Source organism: Balaenoptera physalus (assembly GCF_965194825.1).
Source record: "Balaenoptera physalus genome assembly, chromosome: 4".
NCBI lineage: Eukaryota > Metazoa > Chordata > Mammalia > Artiodactyla > Balaenopteridae > Balaenoptera > Balaenoptera physalus.
Window position 1 is genome coordinate 6,891,237 of NC_138891.1, and position 27,481 is coordinate 6,918,717.

The window sequence follows — 27,481 nt, forward strand, 5'->3', positions numbered from 1 at the left end:
AGGTGTTTGCAAGGCCATGTTTCCCCTGAAGTCTCCAGGGAATAATTCTTCCTTGCCTCTTTCAGCTCCTCTAGTGGCTCCAGGCACTCCTTAGCCTGTGGCTGCAAAAAACTCCTCCAATCTCTGCCTCTATCTTCACTAGCTTCCTACTCTTCTCCCTGTGTGTCTCTTCTCTTTTCTGAGGACACTTCTTGGGTTTAGGACCAACTTGGACAATCCATCTCAAGATCCTAACTTAATTACACTTGCAAAGACTCTTTTTTTCCAAATAAAATCATACTCACTCTCTCTAATCCTTCTCAGATAGTTCTTTCCCAGTGTTAGGTGGTTTCCTCAAACACACACATTGATCAGTAACCTACTAAACACTTGAGGAGGCTTCTCTTCAGATCTCTGGCAGTCTCTGTGCAACATCCTTCCCTCTGGTACTCTTTCCTAGGTGAACTCTAGGTGCCTTGCTCTCCCTGGACTCTCAGTTCTGTCTCAACACAGATGAAAGGGTAAATCCAGTCACTGTTATTTTATCTTGGCCAGAAGCAGAAAAATCCCCTATAATTTGTATTTGGGGGGATTTATTTGAAGCCTGTGTCATCCTGACTATGCACTGACTACTGCCTGATCCCTGCCTGTTAACACTATCAATCTGAGTTAAATAATCAATTTGAGATTTTCCAGATTAGACATACACAAAGGTTGGTGGTTCCAAATTCTTTGTGGTTCCCTTTCTTTCCTCCACTGTTCAGCATCAGTTTGAAATAGTCCATTATTCTGGCAGTCTGCGTGGTGGGTGAGAGGCATATATTTATTTTCGGTTCAGTGTTTCAGTGAGGGCATGGTTCTTTGGGCTCCTAGCTTTGTTGGGGAGAACCACTAGTTTTCCCCACCTTGAACAAGCCCTAGGTTTTGTTTCCTGTTCCATAACCCCTTGAAAAGTCTAAGTTCATTTATTCAGCTCAATAAATGCTCTCAGGTAAAAACTGGCTTTTGCTCTTGGCATACTCTGGGATTCAGCCATTATTCTTTTGATGGGAGAATTCTTTACTTTCTTACTAGCTCATCAATGTATATGACCTAAAAGTATATACGTTATCCAGGATATTTTCCTATTCTCAGTGGGAGAGTCAATCCAAGACCCACACTGGCACATTACTGCTCCTTTATAATATTTGAGTGTTTTAGTGTATCTGCTATTCCAGTATCTTTATGTCTAGATTATACATATTTGTTAATACTTTCTTTTAATGAGGCCCAAGAAACTACCTTTTTTTCCCTAGTGTCCTTGTTCTCTGTCCTGTGAGCTCACTCTAGATCCAGAGGCCAAGCATGACTTTACCCACTACTTCCCTATTACTCACAACTCTTTTTAAAAAATTTTTTTTTATTTTTAGCTGCGTTGGGTCTTCGTTGCTGTGCATGGGCTTTCTCTAGTTGCAGCGAGCGGGGATTACTCTTCATTGTGGTGCGCAGGCTTCTCATTGCAGTGGCTTCTCTTGTTGTGGAGCATGGACTCTAGGCGCGTGGGCTTCAGTAGTTGTGGCATGTGGGCTCAGTAGTTGTGGCTCACGGGCTCTAGAACGCAGGCTCAGTAGTTGTGGCGCACAGGCTTAGTTGCTCTGCAGCATGTGGGATTTTCCCAGACCAGGGCTCGAACCCATGTCCCCTGCATTGGCAGGCGAATTCTTAACCACTGTGCCACCAGGGAAGCCCTCACAATTCTTTATTTGTTCCTCAAGCCCCCTTTCTTCTCTCTTCTTCTCAAGGTTACCAATGACTCCTTTATCTAATCCTCACAACCTGTGAGGTAAGAATAATCCCATTTTAATAGAAGCTTGAGGCTCACCAAAGTCTTATTATATATGGTTATATCATTAGTAAGTGAGCCAGAACCCATGTCCTTTAAAGTCTCATTACTTCAAATGAACACCAGCAGCCTCCTGTTTCTAAGGTGTCCCTTCATTCTTATGTGTCTTCACCTTCCTCATTCACAACTGATGCTGTGTTTGCAGATCTTTTCATTTGTTGTGATTTTCCTTTCTAGATGTGATTGTCTTTAGTGGTTTAATAAGTTGCTTTTAAAATTACTTCCAGCCCCATCTTTTTCCCCTAAAACCTAATTCAACTCCAGAATCACCTTATCTTAAGCAGGGGAAAAAAAAAAAAAAAATATATATATATATATATATATATATATATACATACATACACATATACATATTCTTAAATAACACTGACCTTTTATAGACTTTTCCTTCCCCATCTCCCTTTTTTGGGGTATGTCGGTTTGTATACATGTGGACTCACATATATACAAACTGGATTCTGAGAATACAATCAACAAATATTTGACAGATAGTTGAGACTGATGTATGAAGTACTGATAGGCTCCAGTTGGAAAATGGTGAACATGAGTTTCATGCTCACACATCTTACAAAACAATCAAAGGAATCTTTTGAATATACAGTGAAAACTAGCTCCACATCAATAAGGCTCTCATGCTAATCACCAGTAGGTAGAGTCAAAACCTGGCACCCATGCATACAATTTCAGCCTCTTTTGCCAAAATCAGAATCCTGAACAAACTGGATATAAGTTGTTTTCCTAACCTCATCTACAGGTATTTCTACTATGCTTCCATTTTAGGGATACTTCACTAGGGTTTAAATTTCCTTAGTTTGTTTATGCTGCTTTTCAACTGCTCCTTTTTCTTTCTCCAATAACTATTTCTTCATTTCCCAAGTTCCAAGTTCCTGCTCCCTACTCCCTTAAGCCTATAACTCTTTGTAAGGATTTTATGTTTTTTTTAAATGGGTCTGAAATGAAACATCCATAGCTTCATCTCAATCTCTTTTGGATAGACTCTCTTCACCTGCTTTCCCCCTTCGTGGAACACAAAGGAAAATAACCTTTGTCAAGTGTCTACTTATTAAATCACCTTCTTAAATATAAACTCGACAAAAAATATTGCAGGTGGTAAATTGTTACTCACGGAAATAAAGTGACTTAATGAAAGTCACACAGACAAAACTGGGATTGAAGTCCCAAGTATTGAGCTCTCAAGTCTTTCCTCTTCCCCATGCTGCTGCTTCTAAGCCAAGCCATCTTTTTATCCAGGGCACTCATGCATCCTAGGGATGTTTCCTTTTCTCACCACCATATAACATTTCTCTTTCCTCCAGTCCTTTCCTAAAACTTCCATTATTTTCAACAGTAAATGACCTTCATGGCCTCATCTAAAAAAAAAAAAAAAAGATCTTGCCCATTCAGATCTAGAATTCTGTTTGGGATTCTAGAGGTCATTCTGAAGTTGACAGGCACACTCCTCCTTTTCACAAACTAAGAGACAACCCAGCAATTGCAGAAGGCAGTTATGTCATTGCCTTCTGCATAAGGAACACTTTGCCTGACTATACGTATCATCTATTTTATTTTATTTTATTTATTTTATTGCTGAGTTGGGTCTTTGTTGCTGCGCACCGGCTTTCTCTAGTTGCGGCGAGTGGGGGCTACCCGTTGCGGTGCGCGGGCTTCTCATTGCGGTGGCTTCTCTTGTTGTGGAGCAGGGGCTCCAGGCACGCGGGCTTCAGTAGTTGTGGCTCTTGGGCTCTAGAGCAGGCTCAGTAGTTGTGGCGCACAGGCTTAGTTGCTCCACAGCATGTGGGATCTTCCTGGCGCAGGACTCGAACCCGTGTCCCCTACATTGGCAGGCGGATTCTTAACCACTGCGCCACCAGGGAAGCCCCCATACGTGTCATCTTAAAAAGGCTTAAATATCATCTCAAAGCAGTTCATTTTAGTTCCCATTAATGTCCTTAAACATGTTGCCCTTGCAGTAACACTATTCCGTTTTTTTTTTTTAATTGGAGTACAGTTGATTTACAATGTTGTTAGTTTCAGGCTCCACTTTTGTTCGATAACATTTTTCTGAACAGCACCATCTCTCCAACTACTGAAAGCTGGTAACTTTGTGTCTAGGAACTTAAATACTTCTTTATGCTCAGATTCATTATGTTTTTGTGTAAAGGTCTTTTTCATCACAGTTCACTGCTTAGTTATTCTCATTTCCTCCAAACAGATATTACAGGAACCCTTCTTTAAAGCCAATCTATCTCTCAAACTGTCATGTCTTGCTCCTCTCTCTTCCTTCAGTTCTCCAAGACACACGGATATAGTGTTATTTTTAAATCTCCCTCCAATTTCCCATCTTCCTTGAAGCTCTTTGTTCATTATTCTATTCTAGCTTTCAGCTTAATGTAGACAACCACTTTCAACAACCCCAACCGCAACTGACAGCACATGCAACCCGAGGTTCAGGAAATAGAACTATTAATTCTGCATATCCACTTTTTTGCCATGTCTATTCCATTGATCCTCTTCCAGGGCCTCTTATTATCCTCTATTTCCTGAGCTATGCACGAATAGTTGAGAAACACTGGGTACTTCTCCTTCACTTTCTTCTTCCTTCATGCAAATTCACACAGGTTAAGGATGTGAGTTAGTCAGAAGGCACCATTTATCAGGATGAATAAACTGTCCAAGTAATTAAATAACTCGAAAGTCAGATAGCCAGTCAATGGCAGGGCAAAACCTGCAGCCATTACTTACTGTCCTCATTTTCTAGAAAATTTTATTGTGCTGAGCTTAAGGAATGTTCACAATAATAAAATCAACGAAAATGGCATTTCCTACTCTGTAGCACAGCAATTAAAAAAAAAAAGGCAAAGAGTAGTACATAAGGTATGTTTACCAAGCTCTCTGCAGAGGCAACTAAAATCAAAATACCAATGTATTACCCTTCCACTGTAACTACATAATCATATTAAATGCTTTTCAAATCACACAGAAGAAACACAATGCTTTTCCTTTTTGCTGAGTGAGCTTTGGCTTGCCACATGCAAATAAAACATTTGGAAGTCAGTGGATTGACTATTTTGAGCCCCTGTGTTTCCAGAGCTATGGTCGCACTATTTATACGTGTAGGTACACAAACAAAGAAATTTTCTAATTTAAAAGAGGAACTGAACCATATGTTCTCCTAAGAGAACAATTCAGTCTACCCAGTTGGCATGTTTAATACCAACCCATGCTGCTTTGCTGGTACAATAATTTAAAACTCAGCAGAAGTCAAGAATTATTTTACTGATTTCTCTTCTGCAGAGTGTAAACAGAATGACCAGCAAAAAAGTTAATAGAAAATATTAATAACCAAACCACAAATAAAAGAGGTCATTCAGTTTTGAGGACTATCATTTATACAGCTATCAGGTTTCCAAAATATTTTCCACACAGTCATCTTTTGGTCCCATCCAACAGCTCAGATATTAACAATTGCCATTATGTAAATGAGCCAATAGGCTCACTCTATGCCTGACACTAATGCTTCACCAGCTCAGGCTCTGTCCAACATATTAGGTGTGTGAACCTTACCTTCTGAAACCTAAATCCCTTTACCTAAAACGTTAAGGGATTAGAAATGAAGGCCTGCGACAACAAAATTCTGATTCCAAGTACGGTGCCATGTTTGAAATCAGAATATTCTAACGTAAAATTTGCCTATGATTCCAGCAATATTAACTCTCATAGGTATTATAAATATACAATTATGTTCCTAAAAACTTGGGAAAGTCAATTTTTCCTAACAAACTAAAAGATTCTGAGTCTTTTTTTGTATACCAAAGAAAATTTTGGTAATACAACCATCCTTCAATCTGTTCAGAGCATTATGTTCAGATTTTCTTAAGATTTTAATAAAGCACACATCACAGGTTCATCTGAACCATGAACAAACTACAATCAGATTTTTAATACCTGAGTTTTCAATCAAAGGGTTTAATGTTGGTTAGCTATTATCCATTTAATACATTAATGACACGCTATTTTTTTCTTCACGGGGCTGACTTAATTTCTTTTTAACACACATAACAAACCTAATAAGATGGACATTAACGGTGGCTTTCTAGTTTTTTAATCACCCATACCTATAATATATTCAGGTTTTAACTTTGACCAGTTAAAAATTTACCAAACTGCACTCTTAGAAAAAAATAAAAGTTTGTATTTTTAATTGAAAAGGCATTTATTAAAACATTTTTAAAATGTCTGCTCTATGGAATATGTTGGTTATAAAAAAGTTCAATTCTTGATTCTACAAATATATAACACTCAGAAGATGCTTCATAAAAAAATTCCTTATTTTTCATTATCTGTAGTTTCAGTTATTTTAATACTAAATTCAGTATTTTAAACACTAAATTGCTTAAAAATGAGGAATAAATTAGCCCCCCAGTTTGAAATCTGAATTACTGTAAATCTTCTAATAATGATATCAATACTACATATATTTTAAAAATATTTTTAAGCGGCCTGATTTCTATTTATGAAGTTAACAGCATGCTTTGATACAAATGGTTATAAATCTCGAGGATCAATTTTTTAAAATAACCTTTTAGGTAATGTGCAAGCAGTCTTATGCAGAAATGGGAAAGGCTTCTGCCTAACCAAAGAACACACTACACGAAACACAGATGAAAGAAGAAGAGTACTTCAGAATGGAGCAATAATTAGTTCACATGAACCATACGGGCTCCTACAAGGGCAAATAAAAACCACACGAGGACTTGGATTTCATGGAAATCTCAAACTGAAAAAATTCATTATTCCAGCACCTCAAACTATTTCTGTGCCTATAGATGACTTATGTCAATTCCTTATCTTAGCTACTAATGGACTCTGGGAAGTTCTGGATACAAAGGAAGTCACTGCACTGACAATGACAGCTTTTCAAGTATATAAAGAAGCACAGTGTTCTATCACAGGAAACAAACTGTCACCATCCAAAGGGTCTCTGCTTTTCCCAATCGATGAACGAAACACATCTAAACCAGAAACTAACATCCACATAGTGTTTCAGTGCAAATCTGAAGAACGTGCGTCAACTATAAATTCAAAAGAAAATTTGTCAGATTCAAAATATTCTATTCGTAACCTTAAAAATATAGGAACATTTCCACCAAAAATGACTAAGCGTGATCCTTGCAGTGAGAAAGAAACTGATGGACCGACCAGTGTAGATGGTGTGCCAAAAGACTCAAGTGAAAAAGAGAAAGGATCATGCACTATGAGTTTCTATGGAGGTGCTGCTGAGTATATCAGCCGTGAACTTGTAAGTGCTGCTTTGGCGGCTGGCTCCAGAGACAACATTACAGTCATGGTCACGCTTTTCAATGGAAGTGAGTATCTCCAGAGAGCAAAAACATGAAGACAATTCTTCAGTGAACCAGATGCTAGGATAACATATCAACACCACACAAATCATTTTTAAGAATGTAGTAAAGGAAATATAAAAGCAGATTGTGGGTTATACAGTACCATTTATATATGTTCACTGTTTCATGCCAAAAAAGAGAAAAACCAGTACCTGCTTTTTATACCACTTTATTCCAACCTGAGCACCTCAATATAAAACTAAACACTGGTGAACTGTTTTCCTTACTAATTTTGAATTACTGTAAATGTACAAGTTCTGCTAGCAGTTCAACATTTAAATAGATTAAATCATCTCTGACACATGGTAGATTTCATATGAAAATACCTAAAACAATTAGTGCAATATACTGAACTGATCAAAATAAAATGAACTTTGGAAAACAAGGCTGCAAGATTGTTACTAACATATCCAATACTTATGTTACAAATTACTGGTACATTGTTTATTATGGTTCTAGCCAGGTAGGAACAATTCAAGCCCCTTCCTTTCAAAGGGGGAGAGAAGGAAAAAATTAGCTGTTTTAGTAACTGTACATTTTGTATACTTTTAAGCAACTCTTAAATATTACAGAAAAGTAATAAACATATATGGAGACTACAATGCAGTACCCTATTTACAGTACAGCTGAAGATCGAATTTGAAATAATCAAGTTTGAATGTACATAATTGTTAGTGCATTGACTATTTCTATGTCCAAAGGGCACAAAAGCCCCTCCCTACTCCCAAACAACAAGAGCTATGTAATGGCCAGCAGCGATTAAACAGAAATCACAGACACCTGGTTTGTTTCATTTTTGTTGAAGAACTTACATGTTTGAAGGGAACACTATTCTTTAAGATGCATTTTATCAGTTTTCATATTCCTAAAATAAGACAGGGTTACATATGATTTTTTTTTTTTTACCTCATTTAAAAAATAACAGGACTAGCTATAATTTAGATGCCACTAATGTTCATTTTTTCCCCCTGAAGATGTGGGACTGTTTCCTTGTGGCTAATTTGTTAAAATGTGGAATGTGTACTTTAAATAAGGCTACTAAGAGAAATTACAGGTGGCCTGAATATCGTAGCTAAGCATAAATACCTTTAGAACCTCCTTCCAAGGAAAGAATTTTTTTTGAAAAGCCCAAATGAGTAAGTTCCAAATCTTTTTCACAGAACTGGCTGGTTACCTGTGGGTTCAGAGTCATCTGTTTATATCCCTGGTGAAGAGACATGAGTCCCACTAACATTCCAAGGAAGTAAGTGTACACACAGCTCTCATTTTCCCCTTTCACTGCTGAAACATTAGTCAGAGGGTCACATGCATGTTATTAAAAATTAAGTTCAAAACACTTAAAATAATTCTGTATTAGAAACTTGACTATCGTAAGTCTCTTCTTTTTGGAAGTCATACTGGGCTGGTTAAATGCTCCAATTCCACTGTTATTAACAATTAGGAAGCAGAAGAACATTCCAGTTAGTTTAAACTGGAGGTTTAGTTACTACAGCACTGACTCCTGGTTGGCTGCGTGGGTTCAGTAAGGTCTACTCCTCTTCCTCTGGCAGAATTTGCTCCTGGATTCTGTGGTTCATTCTTCGGCAACTTTTTAGCTGAGAGATAAATTATCAGAATAAACACAATTAGAATAGCTGTATTTAATTCTTTATATAGATTCACTTAACAATACCAGAAAAGTTGTACTGTAAAGAAAATCTAAGTAAGTTCCTAAAAATAATGGCCAGCCATTATGTTTATAATAAAGAAGCTCAGCTCCAACCCATCAATGTTCTCTGGACTGCCACAAACTTTCTGGAACAAGTCAGGATATAAACAAATACCATCACCCCAGGAGAACTTGTCCTCTACTGTGCAAATTACTACCCCATATCATGACAGACTGTACCTCCTATTTTCTTCACTTACAGACTTTACCCTTCAAACATCTATCATTTTCCTCTCTTGTGGCTGATTAAGAATCCTAATCTGATTCAACAGTAGCTCTGCCTGATATACATGGACTTGATCCTGAAGGCACTATCTCAAAAAAACATTTTCCAATCTTGAGCCAGATAAGCATGGCTTGCCACACATTTGGACAAAGCCCCACAACTGGCAGTTATGGCTTTAGCTTTGCTAACTTCTATGGAGCTTAACAGCTGTTCTCTGGAGTATGGCTCCCACTGATGAGAAAATGTACCCGCTATATGTAGTTTGCTTGGATCCCAAAGATCCTTGATGTGTTGGTATTAAACATTAAATATCTCTAAGAGCACCGACTGTAAGGGTGGCTAGACACACTGGTTTCTATCAGCCTTGGGGATACATCACTGAGGTAAGACTCTAGGTTTTACCTTAGCTGTGAGGTTACACAAAAGCTGAACAAGATCTACTTCAAAATCTAAATGCCTAGTTGTGTTCTGGATCTTTTACAGTTTCTTTGTTGTAATATTCCACGATAGCATTAATCATCTTTAGAATCCTAGATGCTGGGCTGGGCACTGGATCTGGGAGCCAGGAGCACTGAGGTTTGGGAAGAAAAGCGTTCCCTTGGGCCACTTCTCTAGGAATGGCTCTAGGGATGGTAGTGTAAATGGTAATAAAATGGTAAATTTCCAGTCAAATGTATTTACAAACAAAGCCCCGCCAGGACAAAGAGTAGGCTAACATTACAAACTTTATTATAATTAATATCAAATTAGGTTTTGGACTAAGTGATCATTTCTCCCTTTGGCATACTTCTGCAAGGGCTTTTTGTAATTAGATCTGAGCGAAATTAGGAGGCTGAAAGAAATAAACTGGAATGAGGAACCTTTAACTTGTATTGGTTAATTTTTATTGTGTGAAGATGAACTAAAACATATCTTCAGGGGGTCTCAAAAGAAGTAGTCTCCTGTCTCCTATCTTAGTGAGTGCTACCCAAAGCGAAGCTGGTACTATCTGCTTTGTATATAAATAATTGCAGCTTACCAACCTGACCCTGAATTGATTAGGACTGTGAGAAGCTAAAAATCCTGAATCAAGTTAAGGAAGATGTGCAATGAAAAAAGCCACTGAAGACCATATCAAATTAAAAGCAGATGATAAATTTATTGTAGACTCTCCCACTAAACAAGTGTACTCTACTTGGGAACCCATCAAAAGTACAAATATGAGTTCACTGTGTGATTTATTTAAGTTACTAATGGAGAGGTTACAACTCAATTTACACTTGCAGTTTCTTTCAAGGAAAGAAACATTCTAATTTTAGAAAAGCAAATGAAAGCTCTAATACGTAGGCTACTTTCTGATCGAAAGAAATAACCTTATTAGCAAGTCTAAATAAAAGGTACAAATTAAATAAAGCCCATCTGGTGGAGTCTTAATAGCATCAGAAAGGTTTAAAAGTTCAGCCTGATTTGAGGGCCCTATTATCTCCTTGTTTCCTAACTTTTCAGATGTGGTTGTGGGTGTGATCTGTCCCATTTATTAAAAAAAAACAACAACTATATATTGTCTCATAATCCTTCACAACTATGCTAGTATTTCCCTAATAAAATGCAAGCCTGAGTTTCTCAGGAAAATATTTTACACAGTACACAGGCAAGTTTTTCCCTAAATGAAGCCACCACTAAACTCTCTCATCTAGTGAAAGATAACATGACAGTACCTGCAGCTCTTATTGGGTTTTCTTTAGCCTCCGAATCAGCTGTTAACTGGTTAATTTGTATGACTTCAGTATAAAAGAATACTTATTTGGGACCAAGGATGTGGACACCCCAGTTAATAATCACTGCTGTATAATAAAAGGTGTTGTGGGATGAGATGAGCGCTTGGCACACGGACAGTGTGGACGCAGCAGACTGTGAGAGCCACCACAGTAGACGCCTCCCGTGGGATCTGCACCTGAAAACTACTAGGAGGCGGCTAGGGTCAATAAAAATATTTTAATTGTTGTTATAGAAAAAAGGAGGCTTCAACTTCATTACCTATAATCAACAACTGTGCAACAGCAATCATTATTAGTTAAAAGTACTTAGGGGAAGGGTAAGAGCCCAGTGTAGGATCAAATGACCATGGAGGCAATAGAAAGCCTGGATATTGTTTTGCTTTCCCTTGCTCTCTCTGTGCCTCAGTGCTTTGAAACTTTCTCCATTACAGTATTTGCGTTAAAACAATTTGTTAAATCTGTATGTACAATGTACTTGTCTGTGTTATAGCTGTCAGTAATCAATGATTTAAAAAGAACTTGAAAAATAAACAAAAATAGTGTTCAGAGCAAAGGAGAGATGAAAATAGCTATTCATCAGTAAGAAACAAATCTCATCATGCCTATATGTTGCATTGAAAAACATTACTGAGTTTATCTTCCTTTTATATAAAAACTATAATCTAATAGAAAAACATGTATTTATCCGAAATTTTCAGTGAAATCTTTAGAAAATCTATCTGCTTGAACTATCAGCTCCAAGTTCAGGCTTTCCACTCACCTAGAAGAAACTTAACTAAACTGAAAGCACTGCAACCTAATGGGTAATAATTTTTCAAATTTAACAATATGCCTAACAAAGTAATGCTTCTGAAAGAAATCTAGGATAGTAGTATAATCATTAAAAACAAAACAAAACAAAATTCCAAGAATTAAAAAAAAGACAGTCAAGCCAAATATGCCCCCAGTGTAACTTGTTCTACCTATATTTTTACTGTTTGCAAAAAAGTTAATCTTACCTATTGCCATGAATATTTCATTTACATTCATTGATGTTTTAGCTGATGTCTCCATAAATAATAAACTGTTGTCATCTGCATAGGACTGTGCTTCCTGTTTATAGAACAAAAATTGAGATATATCCTTTGCACACACTATTACTATACCTGCCTTATTTTTGTTATAGAAAAAAAGAGGCTTCCTTATTACTACTCCAACTTGATCACCTATAACCAACAACTGTATAATAAGCAATTATTTATAGTTAAAAGTAAAACAAGGGTAAGAGTACTGCGTAGTTTATAATTTCCCTTTTGCCTTAACTTCTTGCACTATCCCATCCTACTTTATCTGGTCTCACGTTAAATCTACTTTCAGATGACGAGTTTCGGAGAGAGAGACGACAATCCTGAATATAAAACTCTCTTTGATCTTTATGGCAATTTTACCTATGCTCGTTATTTGCAAGGAAGGTAAAGGGAAACCAAATATTTAACACTGGCTTCAACCACTAAATGGTACCCTTGTATTTAATTCTGAATGACTTCTACACGCAACATTTTAATTTTGAATATGTCATGAATCATTCCTCTGAAAATTCTATTACTACTTTACGTTGTCATGCTTTACAGTTTACGTGTATTATCGCCTTTGATCCTCACAGCTGTTGTGAAGAACAACAAATTATCATTCCAATTTGATAAAGAAAAAAAATGAGGTTCCTTTGAAATGTTATGTGACAGGGCCACTTGTGACTATAATGTAAGTGCGCTATCTGCCTCTCTATGCTGAGGAGGTACCTATCTTAGAAAGAGTAATAGATACTATACCTCACATGGTTGTCACCAGAATTAAATGAAACCACATGTGTAGATGCTCAGTTTACTAGCTAATGGTGCAAGAAATATTAGTGCCCTTTCTCCCAGTACGTGTACTCCATCATCAAAAAAGAACATTAACCCATCACTGATATTATACATATAATGGCCACAACCAAACTTCTCTGGTAGAGAAGCTGAAGAGCCAGAGGAGGGCAAGTTTTAAAATGTCTAACTAGAGACATTGCTTTATTTTAAATGACTGTACTTTATTTTGCAGCTGGGAACACTCTTAATTAGCTATATTAGATAACATACACACTGGATTTTTTAAAGCTTTTATTTTTGAAGGCCCTTTTAAGAACCACCACATATATGTATGTGTGTATGTAGGTATGTATATGTGTGGTGATATATATACAGGTAGATACAAAAAGTTAGGAAGGATACTAAAGTATACGTGGGGTTGGAGGGATTAGGGTAGGAGGCAATCACCTTTTGCTTTATATATTTCCACACTGTTTGTGAACAATTACTTCTTTTGTAATTGTTTAGGTCAACAAAATCTTTGAATCAACTTATATATTACAATTAAATAAAGATATTTAAAAGTTCAAGTTTATCATGAGATTTTATTACATAGTACACATCTGTCTAAAAATTTTCTATCATTTGCAACGTTTTAAAATTGTAACTGTAATTCAAGTGTGGGTACAGAAGAAAAATAAGCGCCTCCAAGTGAAAGTTAAATTCAACATACCTGGAAATCGACAGCTCTTTTATTTGCGAGGTCAGCCTTGTTTCCTGACAAAGCTATAACAATGTTAGGGCTGGCCTGCCTCTGAAGCTCTTTAACCCAGTTTTTGGCTCTGGCAAAGGACTCCTGGGAAACAAAGAAACAGCTATTCGGCACAGGCTCAAAGAATGGCTAGGGAGCGTGTCTGTGAGGCGAGGCTTTAAAGACTGTCCAGTGTGACTCCTGGAAAGCAATTCTTAGTACTACTGTAGTAGCTGAGACAACTGCATCTTATTTTTTAAAATCAGCCTCTCTATTTCATAAAAGCTTTGGCAGAAATGTCATGCTTGGCTAACAAAAAAAGATTAAGAAAAAACCTTTTCTATAATTGAAATTCTGAATACCAAAAACGGATATTCAAACAAGTTTCACTGTAGAATGCACTTCCACTTACCTCGTTTGTGATATCGTATACAACTATGGCTGCCTGTGCTCCTCTGTAGTACATTGGTGCTAGGCTATGGTATCGTTCTTGACCGGCTGTATCCCATATTTCAAACTTTACTGTTGTGTCATCAAGACACACCGTTTGGGTTAGAAAAGCAGCTGAAAGAAGAAAATGTCTGCAATAAGTTTATCATTTTCCTACTAATATTTTAATACTACAGAAAACACCTAGAAACCTGATATACTGCGTACCCACAGTTAATAGTGGCTTTAAATACCTGTAAGATCTATGCTTCAAAGCTAGATAAATATATGCTTACATATAAAACCTTCATAGTAAAATCACAGCTTGAAAGTGTTTCCTACATTCTTAAAAAGTGTGTTGTAATATTAAATAAGTTTTTTAAAGTTCTTAAATTGTTTTACAAATTGTGTATTTAAAAACTTTAAATTGTCACATGATTTAAGAAATATATATACTGATATTCTTGAAAAAACGGGGGGAAGGTGGATCAGCATACCTATAACTACCATCTGTACTGACAACAGCATACCTCTTGCTCCATTCTCCTGGGTTTAACTGGCATAATCTGGGAATTTAGTCCCAGTCCATTACCACTAACCAATATATTTTTTATATTATTCCATCAAAACATCGACACTAATTTTTGTAATCGTTATTACCTCAACCTAGACTTAATTTTAATTAAGTGTTAATGTTTAATGTGTTTATGTTTAGTGTTTAATGTTTAATAGAGATTCAATATTAACTCCTAGCTTTCATTCCTTGCCTTATGGATTTTGTGATTTGTACTTTTTCCATCTGTTCTTTTCTGAGATTTTAATCTTAATAAGAAAGTAGCATTTTATAATGATATTCCTTCTTTTAAAATTAAGAGATTGCTGTCACATCTTGCAAAGAATTACTGTATCATTTATTTTCTCAATTGCTTCCTGAGAACAATATGAAGTAAAATGTCTATTATAAGTATGATTCTCTTGGCTCTAAGAATAAACATCAGGAAAGACACCACATGGATACTTCTGAAAATAAGAAATTGATTTACAAGAGGTACATTATAATCAAGTGAATTGAACTTTAAAATATAACTCTTAGAGTAAGTTTTTAAATGTTGTTAGCTGCACCAAAGAACTACACACAGCCATTTTCCCCAGCATGCTGGCCAACAGTAAGCACACCTTACAGTTCCTTTCCTTCATTAACTTTAGTAGTTAAACCCTGCTGCTCTATCACTCAATATTAGTTGGTATGCTCCTTCCTTTTTCTTTCAGCTCAAGGTGTATTCAACTCCTCTGAAACTGGCATAGAATTAAGCTATAAAGTTTTCAAAAACTCTGTCCTCCCATGCAAGAGAATTATGATCCAATCCTGTAAATTGTAGCAGTTTACGAGCGATGTCAATCTTAAGAGATTTACTAGTTAATACCAACGTGCTGAATAAACCAAGTCTAATTTGATTTACATCTCTTTCATACTAGACATAACATTTATCTTCTGTGCTATTTTTATTAGGTCAACTGACTGCTGTACTGGCTTTGGTATCAACAAACTATAATCTTCTCAATTTTGCAACCTTCATGATTGGAAATTTCTTTATTTTGAGTTAATTCTATTAAGGGTTCTGTGAATTCTCACAATTGGCTAGTCATATTTAAAATATACTCCAATTCAAACTTCTTTTACCATCCAAAATTAGCAAAAATATCCATTTTAAAAAATCCTGTATTTATGATAAAGGATACCAAGAAAGTACTATGTCACTTTTTCCCAGTCACGAAAAGTTCTCATGCAGAATCAGTATTTTTAAACACTTAAAATTAAGCCCTAAGACAGAACTCCTTTTTTAACAAAAGGGGATAAAAGGTAAGGAATGGATCACAAAATATAATCCCTTTCTCAAGTATAGTTTGATGCAACTTGAAAAAAACTGGATTATAATTTGCATTCAAACTTTGTTTTCTCTGTTCCATAACCACAAAGTACACTGGTAGCAAAAAGATTCATTTACACTTCCATAAGTCAATTCTAGGCTTAGGGAAAGAACTATTAATTATGCTGCCTTAAAGGAAATATAATCTGATTCTCAAACCAGTTAAAGATGTCACAAAAGGATACCAATTCTTTTTTATAAAGGCACGTACAAAAGTGACAAGATACAGGAAAAGAAATTCCAACCAATATATTAAAAGAATAACAGCCAATGACCACTTCTTTCAGAAATATAAAGCTATTACACCAGTAGGCTAAAAAAGAAAAATCATGCATTATTTAAATAAATTACAAAAGGGCATTTGAGTCAATATTCCTAATATACACACAGAATTCTTCCTTAAAATTTATCAAGTGTCGGGCTTCCCTGGTGGCACAGTGGTTAAGAATCCGCCTGCCAATGCTGGGGACACGGGTTCTAGCCCTGGTCCGGGAAGACCCCACATGCCGCGGAGCAACTAAGCCCATGCGCCACAACTACTGAGCCTGCGCTCTGGAGCCCGCGAGCCACAACAACTGAAGCCCGCCCGCCTAGAGCCTGTGCTCCACAGCGAGAGAAGCCACTGCAATGAGAAGCCTGCACACCACAACGAAGAGTAGCCCCCACTCGCTGCAAATAGAGAAAGCCCACGTGCAGCAACGAAGACCCAACACAGCCAAAAATAATAAATAAATAAAATAAATTAAAAGAAAAATGTATCAAGTGTCCATTCTATCCTTAAGCCTGAAACCTGCATTTTGCACAAAGCTCTTAGGCAATCTCTCTAAACCTAGAAACAAGAAGAGAATGTCCACCATAACGATTATGTAATATCACTTCAGATATTCTTATAATAATTAAAGTAATAAATTATTGGAAAGAGACATTATTTGGAAGAGGCAAGGAGACTGAAATGAAAATCCAAAGGCGTCAGCTAAAATAAAGCAGATAGTAAATTCTTTAAATTGGCTGGAACAGATCAAAGAAACAGCCTTACAATACACAGGCAGTGACCAGATTTCAGTGTTATGCTGGGAGGAGACTGGATCCCTATCAAATTAACAAAGAACAAGAACAATCAATTCACTCAACTCCTCTCAGAAGCCATCCTTCATCACACCCTTTTAAGCAGGTCCTACCTTTATGCTTCCAGAGTTCCCTATGCAAGAACATGTTTCACACTTTATAATCACTGGTTTACATTATCTTCTCCTAGACTGGGAAGTTCCTTGAGAAACTAGCTATTCTTGTCCATATTCAATATCTAAAATAAATCTCAGTTCATATAAATGTCCAAAAAGTTTGCTGAAGTCCATGAAAGATATGTACAACTATTTGGGGGCTATTTTGACTAGATACAGTTCCCAAATGGGAAAAAATAGGTATTTCAAAAGGCCTCTCTCTACTCAAGTTATTATGTAACAAACACAATCTCAAAGTACCAACAAGATCTTTTTACCTGGGTAACACCATACTGTTAATGTGATATGATAAAAAGAGCATAATTGGGGGGGGGAGGAGAAAAAAGACCAATATTAGAGGCCAGTGGAATGAGTTTTAGGGTACAATCAAAAACACATTAGAACTACTTAGAAGTGCTGTAGTGCCACAAGGGCAGAAATATTATGGGAATAGGATAACCCAGTATTATAAACATTATATACCACAAAGACCATCAAGATTTCCCAAAGTTCTCAAGTTTTCAAATACTACCAAAGTATTTAACTTCCCCCATAAAAGTCAGCGAAGTATAGCTGACATCTTCAAATCCTCGATGCTTCTAAAAGTACATTACTAGTCATTTACAAAGCTGTAAAAATAAATTCTAGCACTCAAAATATAAACTACTACATAAATACTGTAACAACATTAACCAACCACCAACTTACCTGAATCTGCAAAACCACTTTAATTTATCCAAAACGTCTATTTTCTGGCTAAGAACCATCACTTTCTTAGACCTCTTCATTTTCTCTTCACTTCCATCACCAGCACTAGCAGTTGGTTTTCTTTTCGGGCCCATATTTCACAAAGAAACAGCTTTTATCACTTCGAGAGTTACTGTGTACGCGACGACAAGTAAAGAAAAACAAAGCTGCGTTGAGATGCAGGTGCTGGCCTGTCTAATAGGCTCCCTCTTTGGGCTTCCATGATCAGTTCCTATTTGCAAGCTTGGCAGCAAGCAAGTAACACTTCAGTCTCAGCAAAACTACAAATTACTGAATGTCAGACCTTGGGGTCAGCTGAGAGTTGGTGAAACTGTAAATGTTAAATCTGCAAACACCAAAGGCCTATAATGTGTAAGACCTTGATAAACAGTAAGCAAGGAGGAGACACTGCAATACACTGGGCAAGGGAAAGAACATCCAAAATCAATAGCATTACCCAAAGGTTAACAACTCATAAAAAAATGTTTAAACTAACACCTAAAATGATTCTACATGAACTAAACAGAAGGGAAAAAAGGAAAAACCAAGGAACCAATATCACCCCAACCCTCAACTTATTATTTTATCAAATTTGATAGGAAAGAATTACTTTATTAGAACTGACCAAAAATCCTATAAGACTATCAGGTTTGATTATATAAAAATTAAAGACTTCAGGTTTGTAAAACATGTATCCTACACTCAAAACACAGGGACAAACCCATTTAGAAAAATTTCTATAGTGGATGTTATGAGATTAATTTTTAATATGTAGAAAGCTCATATAAATCTTAAGATAACTCCAAAAGCATCAAAGATAAATGTGTAAGAAAATCCACAAAAGGCATGTAACACAGAAAAAAATCAACACCACTAGTAATCAATGAAATCATCCTCACAGCAAAAATAGTTAAGTATTATCCCTTAACTTAGCAAAATTAAAAAATGAAAATAAAAGAGTGTAGCAGAAACTCATGCTCTGCTGGAGATACTGTATAACTGTTTTGAAATAATTTTGCCAACATGTGGCAAAGCCATGAAAACTCTATATGTTAACCTAATATCTCATGGAATCTCTAAAAGATGATATGGGAGCAGAAGCGTAGGGAGAACACACCTTTAAGTTCAAAGTATTTTTGTATTTAATAATAAGAAATAACCTAATGTATAAGTGAAAAGGCACTGATGCCTTGGTTAAGTATTAAGAAGCAACTAAATTTAAAATACTAATAAAATGACCTCTTAGTTGCCAAAAAGTAAAAAAACCCCCAAAAACCCCACATACATACATACACACACACATATTATATATATAATTTTTTTTTCCATGACTATGTTCTCCCTTACATAAAACTTGCACGGAAGTGGTGGATTTGATGCCCTATTAAAATTGAAAGGATATAGTTGTTAGAGAGGGGAAGAGCCTTGTTCAACATCTCAGATGCTGATCAGGGGCTTGTGATCATAAAATCCAAGTTAGAGGTTGTTTGGAAGCGATGTGTAGGGGAAGCAAAGGTTTTTAGAGCCAAGTAATTCAATGGTTGAGTTTGATGGATCTGGATCAAACTTCAGGGAGAAAGATGGCAGAAACTGACCAAGTGGCATCAAGAACAAGGTATCAAAGTTATCTGTGAAGGCAGAAATTGGTTTGCTGGGAAAATGAGTATCAGTGGCAGTAGTATTATAATACAATATAATGAATTTTATCAGACAGATGAGCACTGACTTCAGATGATAAAATCGGACACAGACAAGGATATATGGATGGTCTATGGCAGTGGTCCCCAACCATTTTGGCTCCGGGGACCAGTTTCATGGAAGACAATTTTTCCACAGATTGGGGGAGACGGGTTCAGGAGGTAATGCGAGCCATGGGGAACGACGGGGAGCAGCAGATGAAGCTTCGCTTGCTTGCCCGCCGCTCACCTCCTGCTGTGCGGCTCGGTTCCTAACAGGTCACGGACCGTTACCGGTTTGCAGCCCAGGGGTTGGGGACCCCTGGTCTATGGGACTTCCCTGGTGGTGCAGTGGTAAGAATCCACCTTACAATGCAGGGTAGGTGGGTTCGATCCTTGGTAAGGGAACTAAGATCCCACATGCCGCAGGGCAACTAAGCCCGCGCACCACAACTACTGAGCTCACGCGCCTCAAGAGAGCACGTGTGTCGCAAACTACAGGGCTCACGCGCTCTGGAACCCGTGCGCTGCAGCTAGAGAAGCCCACGCGCCACAATGAAGAGCCTGCAAGCCGCAATGAAAGATCCTGCATGCCGCAACTAAGACCCAAAGCAGCCAAGAATAAATAAAATAAATAAATAATAAATAAATGATAAATCTTTAAAAAAAGAATGTATGGATGGTCTAAAAGCCAACAACAGCCAAAATAAAAGCTGAGGCCATTTTTTATTTTCAATTGTGTATTTGTATAGAAGAGAGTACCCAGCAGACCATGGCAGCAAAGAAGATGAAGACCACATATTCTTTTTTTTTTTTTTTTTTTTTTTATTTTTTTTTTAATTTTTTTTTTTTTAGCAGTTTGGTTTTTTTTTTAATTTTATTTATTTTATTTTTGGCTGTGTTGGGTCTTCGTTTCTGTGAGAGGGCTCTCTCCAGTTGCGGCAAGCGGGGGCCACTCTTCATCGCGGTGCGCGGGCCTCTCACTATCGCGGCCTCTCTTGTTGCGGAGCACAGGCTCCAGACGCGCAGGCTCAATAGTTGTGGCTCACGGGCCTAGTTGCTCCGCGGCATGTGGGATCCTCCCAGACCAGGGCCCAAACCCGCGTCCCCTGCACTGGCAGGCAGACTCTCAACCACTGCGCCACCAGGGAAGCCCAAGACCACATATTCTTGGAAGTTAAGTTCAACTAACACAAGGAGGAAGGTAAGAAAGGGGATAAAAATAGATTGGGGCAGAAAGGAAAGCGTACACAGTGATTAAGCCCAAACAGAAAACACTCCAAAAGCCTGGCAACAAAGTAAAAATTTAATATAGAGATCATATATAAAAGATGGCCATACAGGGGCTTCCCTGGTGGCGCAGTGGTTGGGAGTCTGCCTGCGAGTGCGGGGGACACGGGTTTGAGCCCTGGTCTGGGAGGATCCCGCGTGCCGCGGAGCGACTGGGCCCGTGAGCCACGATTGCTGAGCCTGCGCGTCTGGAGCCTGTGCTCCACAACAAGAGAGGCCGCAATAGTGGGAGGCCCGCGCACCGCGATGGAGGGTGGCCCCCACTTGCCGCAACTGGAGAAGGCCCTTGCACAGAAACGAAGACCCAACACAGCCATAAATAAATAAATAAATAAATAATAAATTAAAAAAAAAAAAATTTAAAAAAAAAAAAAAAAAAGATGGCCATACAGATGGCCAAGAAGCACATGAAAAGCTACTCAACATCACTAATTATTAGAGAAATGCAAATCAAAACTACAATGAGGTATCACCTCACACCAGTTAGAATGGGCACCATCAGAAAATCTACAAACAACAAATGCTGGAGAGGGTGTGGAGAAAAGGGAATCTTCTTGCACTGTTGGTGGGAATGTAAATTGATACAGCCACTATGGAGAACAGTATGGAGGTTCCTTAAAAAACTAAAAATAGAATTACCATATGACCCAGCAATCCCACTACTGGGCATATACCCTGAGAAAACCATAATTCAAAAAGAGTCATGTACCACAATGTTCACTGCAGCTCTATTTACAATAGCCAGGACATGGAAGCAACCTAAATGTCCATCGACAGATGAATGGATAAAGAAGATGTGGCACATATATACAATGGAATATTACTCAGCCATAAAAAGAAATGAAATTGAGTTATTTGTAGTGAGGTGGATGGACCTAGAGTCTGTCATACAGAGTGAAGTCAGAAAGAGAAAAACAAATACCGTATGCTAACACATATTTATGGAATCCAAAAAAAACACAAGAAAGGTCATGAAGAACCTAGGGGCAGTACAGGAATAAAGACGCAGACCTACTAGAGAATGGACTTGAGGACACGGGGAGGGGAAAGGGTAAGCTGTGACAAAGTGAGAGAGTGGCACGTACATATATACACTACCAAACGTGAAACCGATAGCTAGTGGGAAGCAGCCGCATAGCACAGGGAGATCAGCTTGGTGCTTTGTGACCACCTAGAGGGGTGGGATAGGGAGGGTGGGAGACGCAAGTGGGAAGACATATGGGGATATATGTATATGTATAGCTGATTCACTTTGTTATAAAGCAGAAACTAACACACCATTGTAAAGCAATTATACTCCAATAAAGATTTTTTTTTTTAAAAAAAAAGACACATGCACCCCAATGTTCATTGCAGTACTATTTACAATAGCCAGGTCATGGAAGCAACCTAAATGCCCACTGACAGACAAATGGATAAAGATGTGGTATATACATACAATGGAATATTACTCAGCCATAAAAAGGGATGAAATTGGGTCATTTGTAGAGACGTGGACAGATCTAGAGACTGTCATACAGAGTGAAGTAAGTCAGAAAGAGAAAAACAAATATCGTATATTAACGCATGTATGTGGAACCTAGAAAAATGGTACAGATGAACCGGTTTGCAGGGCAGAAATAGAGACACAGATGTAGAGAACAAACGTATGGACAACAAGGGGGAAAAGTGGTGCGGGGGGTCATGGTGGTGTAATGAATTGGGAGATTGGGACTGACATATATACACTAATATGTATAAAATGGATAACTAATAAGAACCTGCTCTATAAAAAAATAAATAAAATAAAATTCAAAAGTTCAAAAATAAATATGCCATAAATTAATCAACCAAAAAATAAAAAATAAAAAGATGGCCATATTCCCAAAGTAAATCCAACTTATGAGATGATTTATATAAATACTCATCATATTGAACTCAAAGACCAGTAAGCATCTGATAAGGACTGATATCCAGAATATATACAAAACTCCTACAACTTAGCAACACAAAAACCCAAACTACCCAATTAAAAAAATGGACAAAGGACTTTAATAAACATTTCTCCAAAGATAAATGGCTGGGAATTCCCTGGTGGTCCAGTGGTTAAGACTTGGCACTTTAACTGCTGGGGCCCAGGTTCGATCCCTGGTCAGGGAACTAAGATCCCACAAGCCGTGCAGCATGGCAAAAACACACACACACACACACACACACACACACACAAATGGCCAAGAAGCACATGAAACGATCCTCAGCATCACTAATTAATAGGAAAACGCAAATCAATACCACAATGAGATACCACTTCACACCCATTAGAATAGCTATTATCAAAACGGAAAACAAAGAGTTCCCAGGATATGGAGAAATTGAAACCCTTGTGCACTGATGGTGGGAATGTAAAATGGTGCAGCCACTGTGGAAAACGGTATAGAAGTTCTTCAAAAATACTAAACACAGAATTTCCATATGATCCAACAATTCCACTTCCAGATATATGTCCAAAAGATGTGAAAGATATTTGTACACCAATGTTCACAGCAGCGTTATTCACAATAGCCAAAAGGTGGAAGAGACCCAGGAGTCCATCGAAGGCTGAAAGAATAAGCAAAATGTTGTATATACATAAAATGGAATATTATTCTGCCTTAAAAAGGAAGAAAATTTTGACACGTTTACAAGATGGATGAACCTTGATGACATGCTAAGTGAGAAAAGCCAGTCATAAAAGGACACTATCGTATAATTTCTCTTATATGAGTGAGGTTCCTAGAGTAGTCAAATTCAGAGACAGAAAGTAGGATGGTATTTGCCACAGGTGGGGGGCGGAGTGGGGAAATAGGGAGTTATTGTTTAATGGATAGGGTTTCAGTTGGGCAAGATAAAAAAGTTCTGAAGATGGACATGAGTTTGCACAACAATGTGACTATACCTAATGCCATAAAACTGCACACTTAAAATGGTTAAAACTGTAAAATTTTTATTATGTGTATTTTATCACAACAAAAATCATTAAAGCAACATCTAAAGATAATTGTTCCCAAATGAACGCAATCTTGGAAAATGTTAATGATACATAAGGAAGTCTGCATGAAGTCATGCAAAATGAGGATCAGTTTTTCTCCAACATTATTTAGGAGGAAGATATACTTTTAAAAAGACTAATTCATGCAATTTTTTTCAGAAATAATATAGGAGTAACAGAGGTCAATGTGTTTTTCCTTTACTATCATAGCTTGACAGTTACTCTTAAAGGACACCCAACTCTTCTAAGGGAATCTCCTAGCCAGGACATAAGCTAGTCACGTGTCATTAGCTGAACATTATCATACTAATATTTCTGATAGTACATTAATGTACACTGTTTTAAAATTAGTTGCAGGAGTTTGAACTTGGTTAGTATTAAGTTAGTACCCCAAACCCAATCACCCTAGAATGAACTGATAAAACCAATATTTGAACCTTCAAGGCTGAGAGTCTGTGGTTACCACACCAAGGGCACAATCCTTAAAGTCTTTACTCACCTGACTGGTTTTATATAACAATCATGTTCCAAATACTAAATTGGGAAGCAGAATGAAGGCACACGTCACAAAGAGGAAAGGTGAAGAAATGGGAGAAAGGGGAGAGGTTGTTACAAGCTATTAGCTAGTATCAGACAAATGCTCCCCAACAAACATCAAGAGAAAAAGTTAATGAAATTAACTCAGCTTTAAGGGATATATGTCCATGAAAGACATTTATCGACAACAGATACTTTGTTAAATAGTTTAAATAGTACTTTAAAAAATTCCTATAATGTGCAAGCAAAGATGACTTCTGGTTCTGCATACAAGGAACTTAGAAGTCACCACTCCATCCTGACAAATGAAAAGCTAATAAATAAACTGAAAAATCAACAGTTATTCTTAGATCTAAAAAGAAGTGAGGTCACAGGGCAATCTGTTGTCCCCCAAGTTGGAAAGACAAGCCAGGTGGATACAGAAAACCACAACACAGAAGAGCAGAAACCTGAGGAAACCAGTGCTGGTGTAGGAAACTGTAACTGACAAATCGCTGGAGGTTAGGTATGGACAAATCTGAGTTAAATACTCCAGGGGAACCCACCAGCCATGGGGGAGGAGGGGGGCACCACACTTCTGTGAGTTTTACATCCAGGAACTTGATCAGGTTCTCACAGTACATAACAGAGAAAAATCCCTGCCTGCTCTGGCAAGGTAAGAGGAAAAGGAACCATTTTGAAATAAACCAGACTACCATGTTCTTAACAAAGCCTGTCCCCATGAGAAACTAGTTAATCCGAGAATAACCTGTTGGAGTATTATCAGACTCTTAACTGGCTTGGGAGAAGAAATATCCAACTCAAGCCAGTTCTATCCTTCCATGTGGGAGAACGGAAATCTCTAATTCCAGCCCATTCTAGCCATCCTGTCTCATCTAAGGGGGAGGAGAAAAAAACTGATGACCACTTGTGAAGTTCACTGTTTAGACAAACAGGCTCACTAAAAGACAGACCTAATCACAGGACTACAGAATGGTCCCCCCCCAACACACACAACTCTTTACTGCACTACTAAAGGCCTATTTATGGCACTTGCTTTTACCCACTATATCATATCCACCTAGCAAGAAAAATCACAAGGCATACTAAAAGGCAAAACACAGTTTGAAGAGACAGAGCAAGCATCAGAACCAGGAACAGCAGAGATGCTGGAGTTACCAGACTGGGAATTTAAAACAACTAGGATTAATGTGCTAAGGACCCTAATGGTAAAGACAGAAAACAAGAATAGATGGACAATGTCAGCAGAGACATGGAAATCTTAAGAACACCCCAAAATTGCCAGAGGTCAAAAACACCACAAGAGAAATAAAGAATGCCTTTGATGGGCTTACTAGATAACTGGACATGGCTGAGGAAAGAACCTCAGACCTTGAGGTCTATCAATAGTAACCTTCAAAACTGAAATATAAAGAGAATAAAGACTGAAAAACACTGAACAGAATATCCAAGGACTGTGGGACAAGTACAAAAGGTGTACTATATTCATAACGGGAATACCAGAAGGAGAAGAAAGGAATAGAATATGTGAAGCAATAAAGATATAGAATTTCCCCAAAATAATGTCAGACACCAAATTACAGATCCAGGAAGCTCAGAGAACACCAAGAAAGAGAAATGCTGATAATTCTACACCCAGGCATATAATTTTCAAACTAAAGAAAATCAAAGATAATGTGCAAGGATTGTGCCCTGGCTATTTTGCAAAGGAGGCCTCTTTCCCCCTTCTCCTTAGTGATATCCCTTCTCCATTTGGTTTAAGAACCTAGCACTTAATACTTCCCAAGCCTCAAGGAAATCTATCAGACTTTAAAAAAATTACTGGCCTTGAAAGTGACTCTTTTAATGCTTAGCAATAAGCCTATCCACTAAGTGAGCTTAAAATAAAAGTTCTGATATCTGAGTATTTTACAATATAAGACTGGAAAAAGGCAAGCTAAAGAAGGCAGAAGAGACAGAGAAGACTAAGCCCCAGAGTAACAATTACAGGAAACCTGTAATCCCAGAATATAATTATCTATGCCAAGCAAGGCTCAAAGAAATTGCAAATATCTATCTTTAAGGGAAGAAAAAAGTGATGAAGAGACTGGAATCCCTTTGATTCCATAATCATTAAATAAAATTACTTTGGTTCAGTAACCACATCTAGAAATTGATCCTACAGAAATAAGTCCAGAGAAGAAAAAATTCCAAGAATACATCCACTATTAGATGATTACCTAAAACAGCAAACAAAAATGCAAACATTATATGTCTAACAATAAGGATATAGTTAAAAAATAGGAGACTGTCAGTTACTAAAATTAGTATGAATACAATATAATACAATACAGATATTGAGTATTATCATTAATAAATGAAAATACAATAGTAGGACTATTATAAATGATTCTATATAAAAATATCATGAAGTTATAAATAGTTCACAGAGAATGGAAACATAATGGGCTCTAAAAATATGAAAAGATGCTTGACCTCGCCCCTATTATGGGAAAAATATACATTAAAAAATGCAGAGATCAATGTACATAAGCATGGCAAAGATCTGTAAGTATGACACTACCTTGAGTTAGTAAAATAGGGTAACAGGCATTCTGTGCATTGCTGGTTGGAGGGCAGTGTGGAAAAATGTATCAGAATTACAAAAGTATATAACCTAAGACACAGCAATCAACTTCGAGGAATTTATGTTACAGAAATACTTGGAATATGTGAGAAATGACTACGAATTAAATTATTCAATGCAGCGCTGTTAACGCCCCAAAATATAAAACAATGTGCAAATCTGAAACTAGAACTGATAAAGCGTATTGATTGTGACCCATTCAAAGGAATGCTGATACAGCCAAGAAAAATGAGGATGCTCTTCATAAAATGATATGAAAAATCAGATTGTATTTTCCAAGATGGCCAGAAGATTTCACACACATTCTTGTTACAACATGACACTGACATTCTTTCCTCAAATCTGTACAAGCCTGTGATGTGAACATAATTGACGCTATCTATGTGAACTTCTGGGGGGGTAGGTCATAAAAAGCTACCCAGCCTCTGCCTGGTATTTTGGGGATATTCATGTTTGAACCCAGCCATCATGCTGTGAGGAAACCCAAACCAGG

At 37.4% G+C, this 27,481-nt stretch overlaps 2 protein-coding genes across 3 annotated transcripts in view; one reads left to right on the forward strand and one right to left on the reverse strand.

The window, feature by feature from the left end:
- PP2D1 (protein phosphatase 2C like domain containing 1) overlaps positions 1–7,266 on the forward strand; it is a gene marked incomplete at its 5' end in the record, with an annotated part of 39,990 nt that extends 32,724 nt beyond the window's left edge. Inside the window, one exon of the mRNA XM_082459463.1 lies at positions 6,448–7,266. Coding sequence (XP_082315589.1) covers positions 6,448–7,256 — 809 coding nt within the window. The 3' untranslated portion in view covers positions 7,257–7,266. The remainder of the gene's footprint in view (positions 1–6,447) is intronic.
- A 150-nt stretch (positions 7,267–7,416) lies between these two features.
- RAB5A (RAB5A, member RAS oncogene family) overlaps positions 7,417–27,481 on the reverse strand; it is a 31,377-nt gene continuing 11,312 nt past the window's right edge. The window contains exons 3-6 of one of the 2 annotated variants that reach the window (XM_082460802.1): positions 13,941–14,092; positions 13,511–13,633; positions 11,953–12,046; positions 7,417–8,858 (exon numbers count right to left, since the gene is read on the reverse strand). In XM_082460802.1, coding sequence (XP_082316928.1) covers positions 8,743–8,858; positions 11,953–12,046; positions 13,511–13,633; positions 13,941–14,092 — 485 coding nt within the window. In that variant the 3' untranslated portion in view covers positions 7,417–8,742. The remainder of the gene's footprint in view (positions 8,859–11,952; positions 12,047–13,510; positions 13,634–13,940; positions 14,093–27,481) is intronic. The other variant, XM_082460803.1, reaches the window with a different exon arrangement.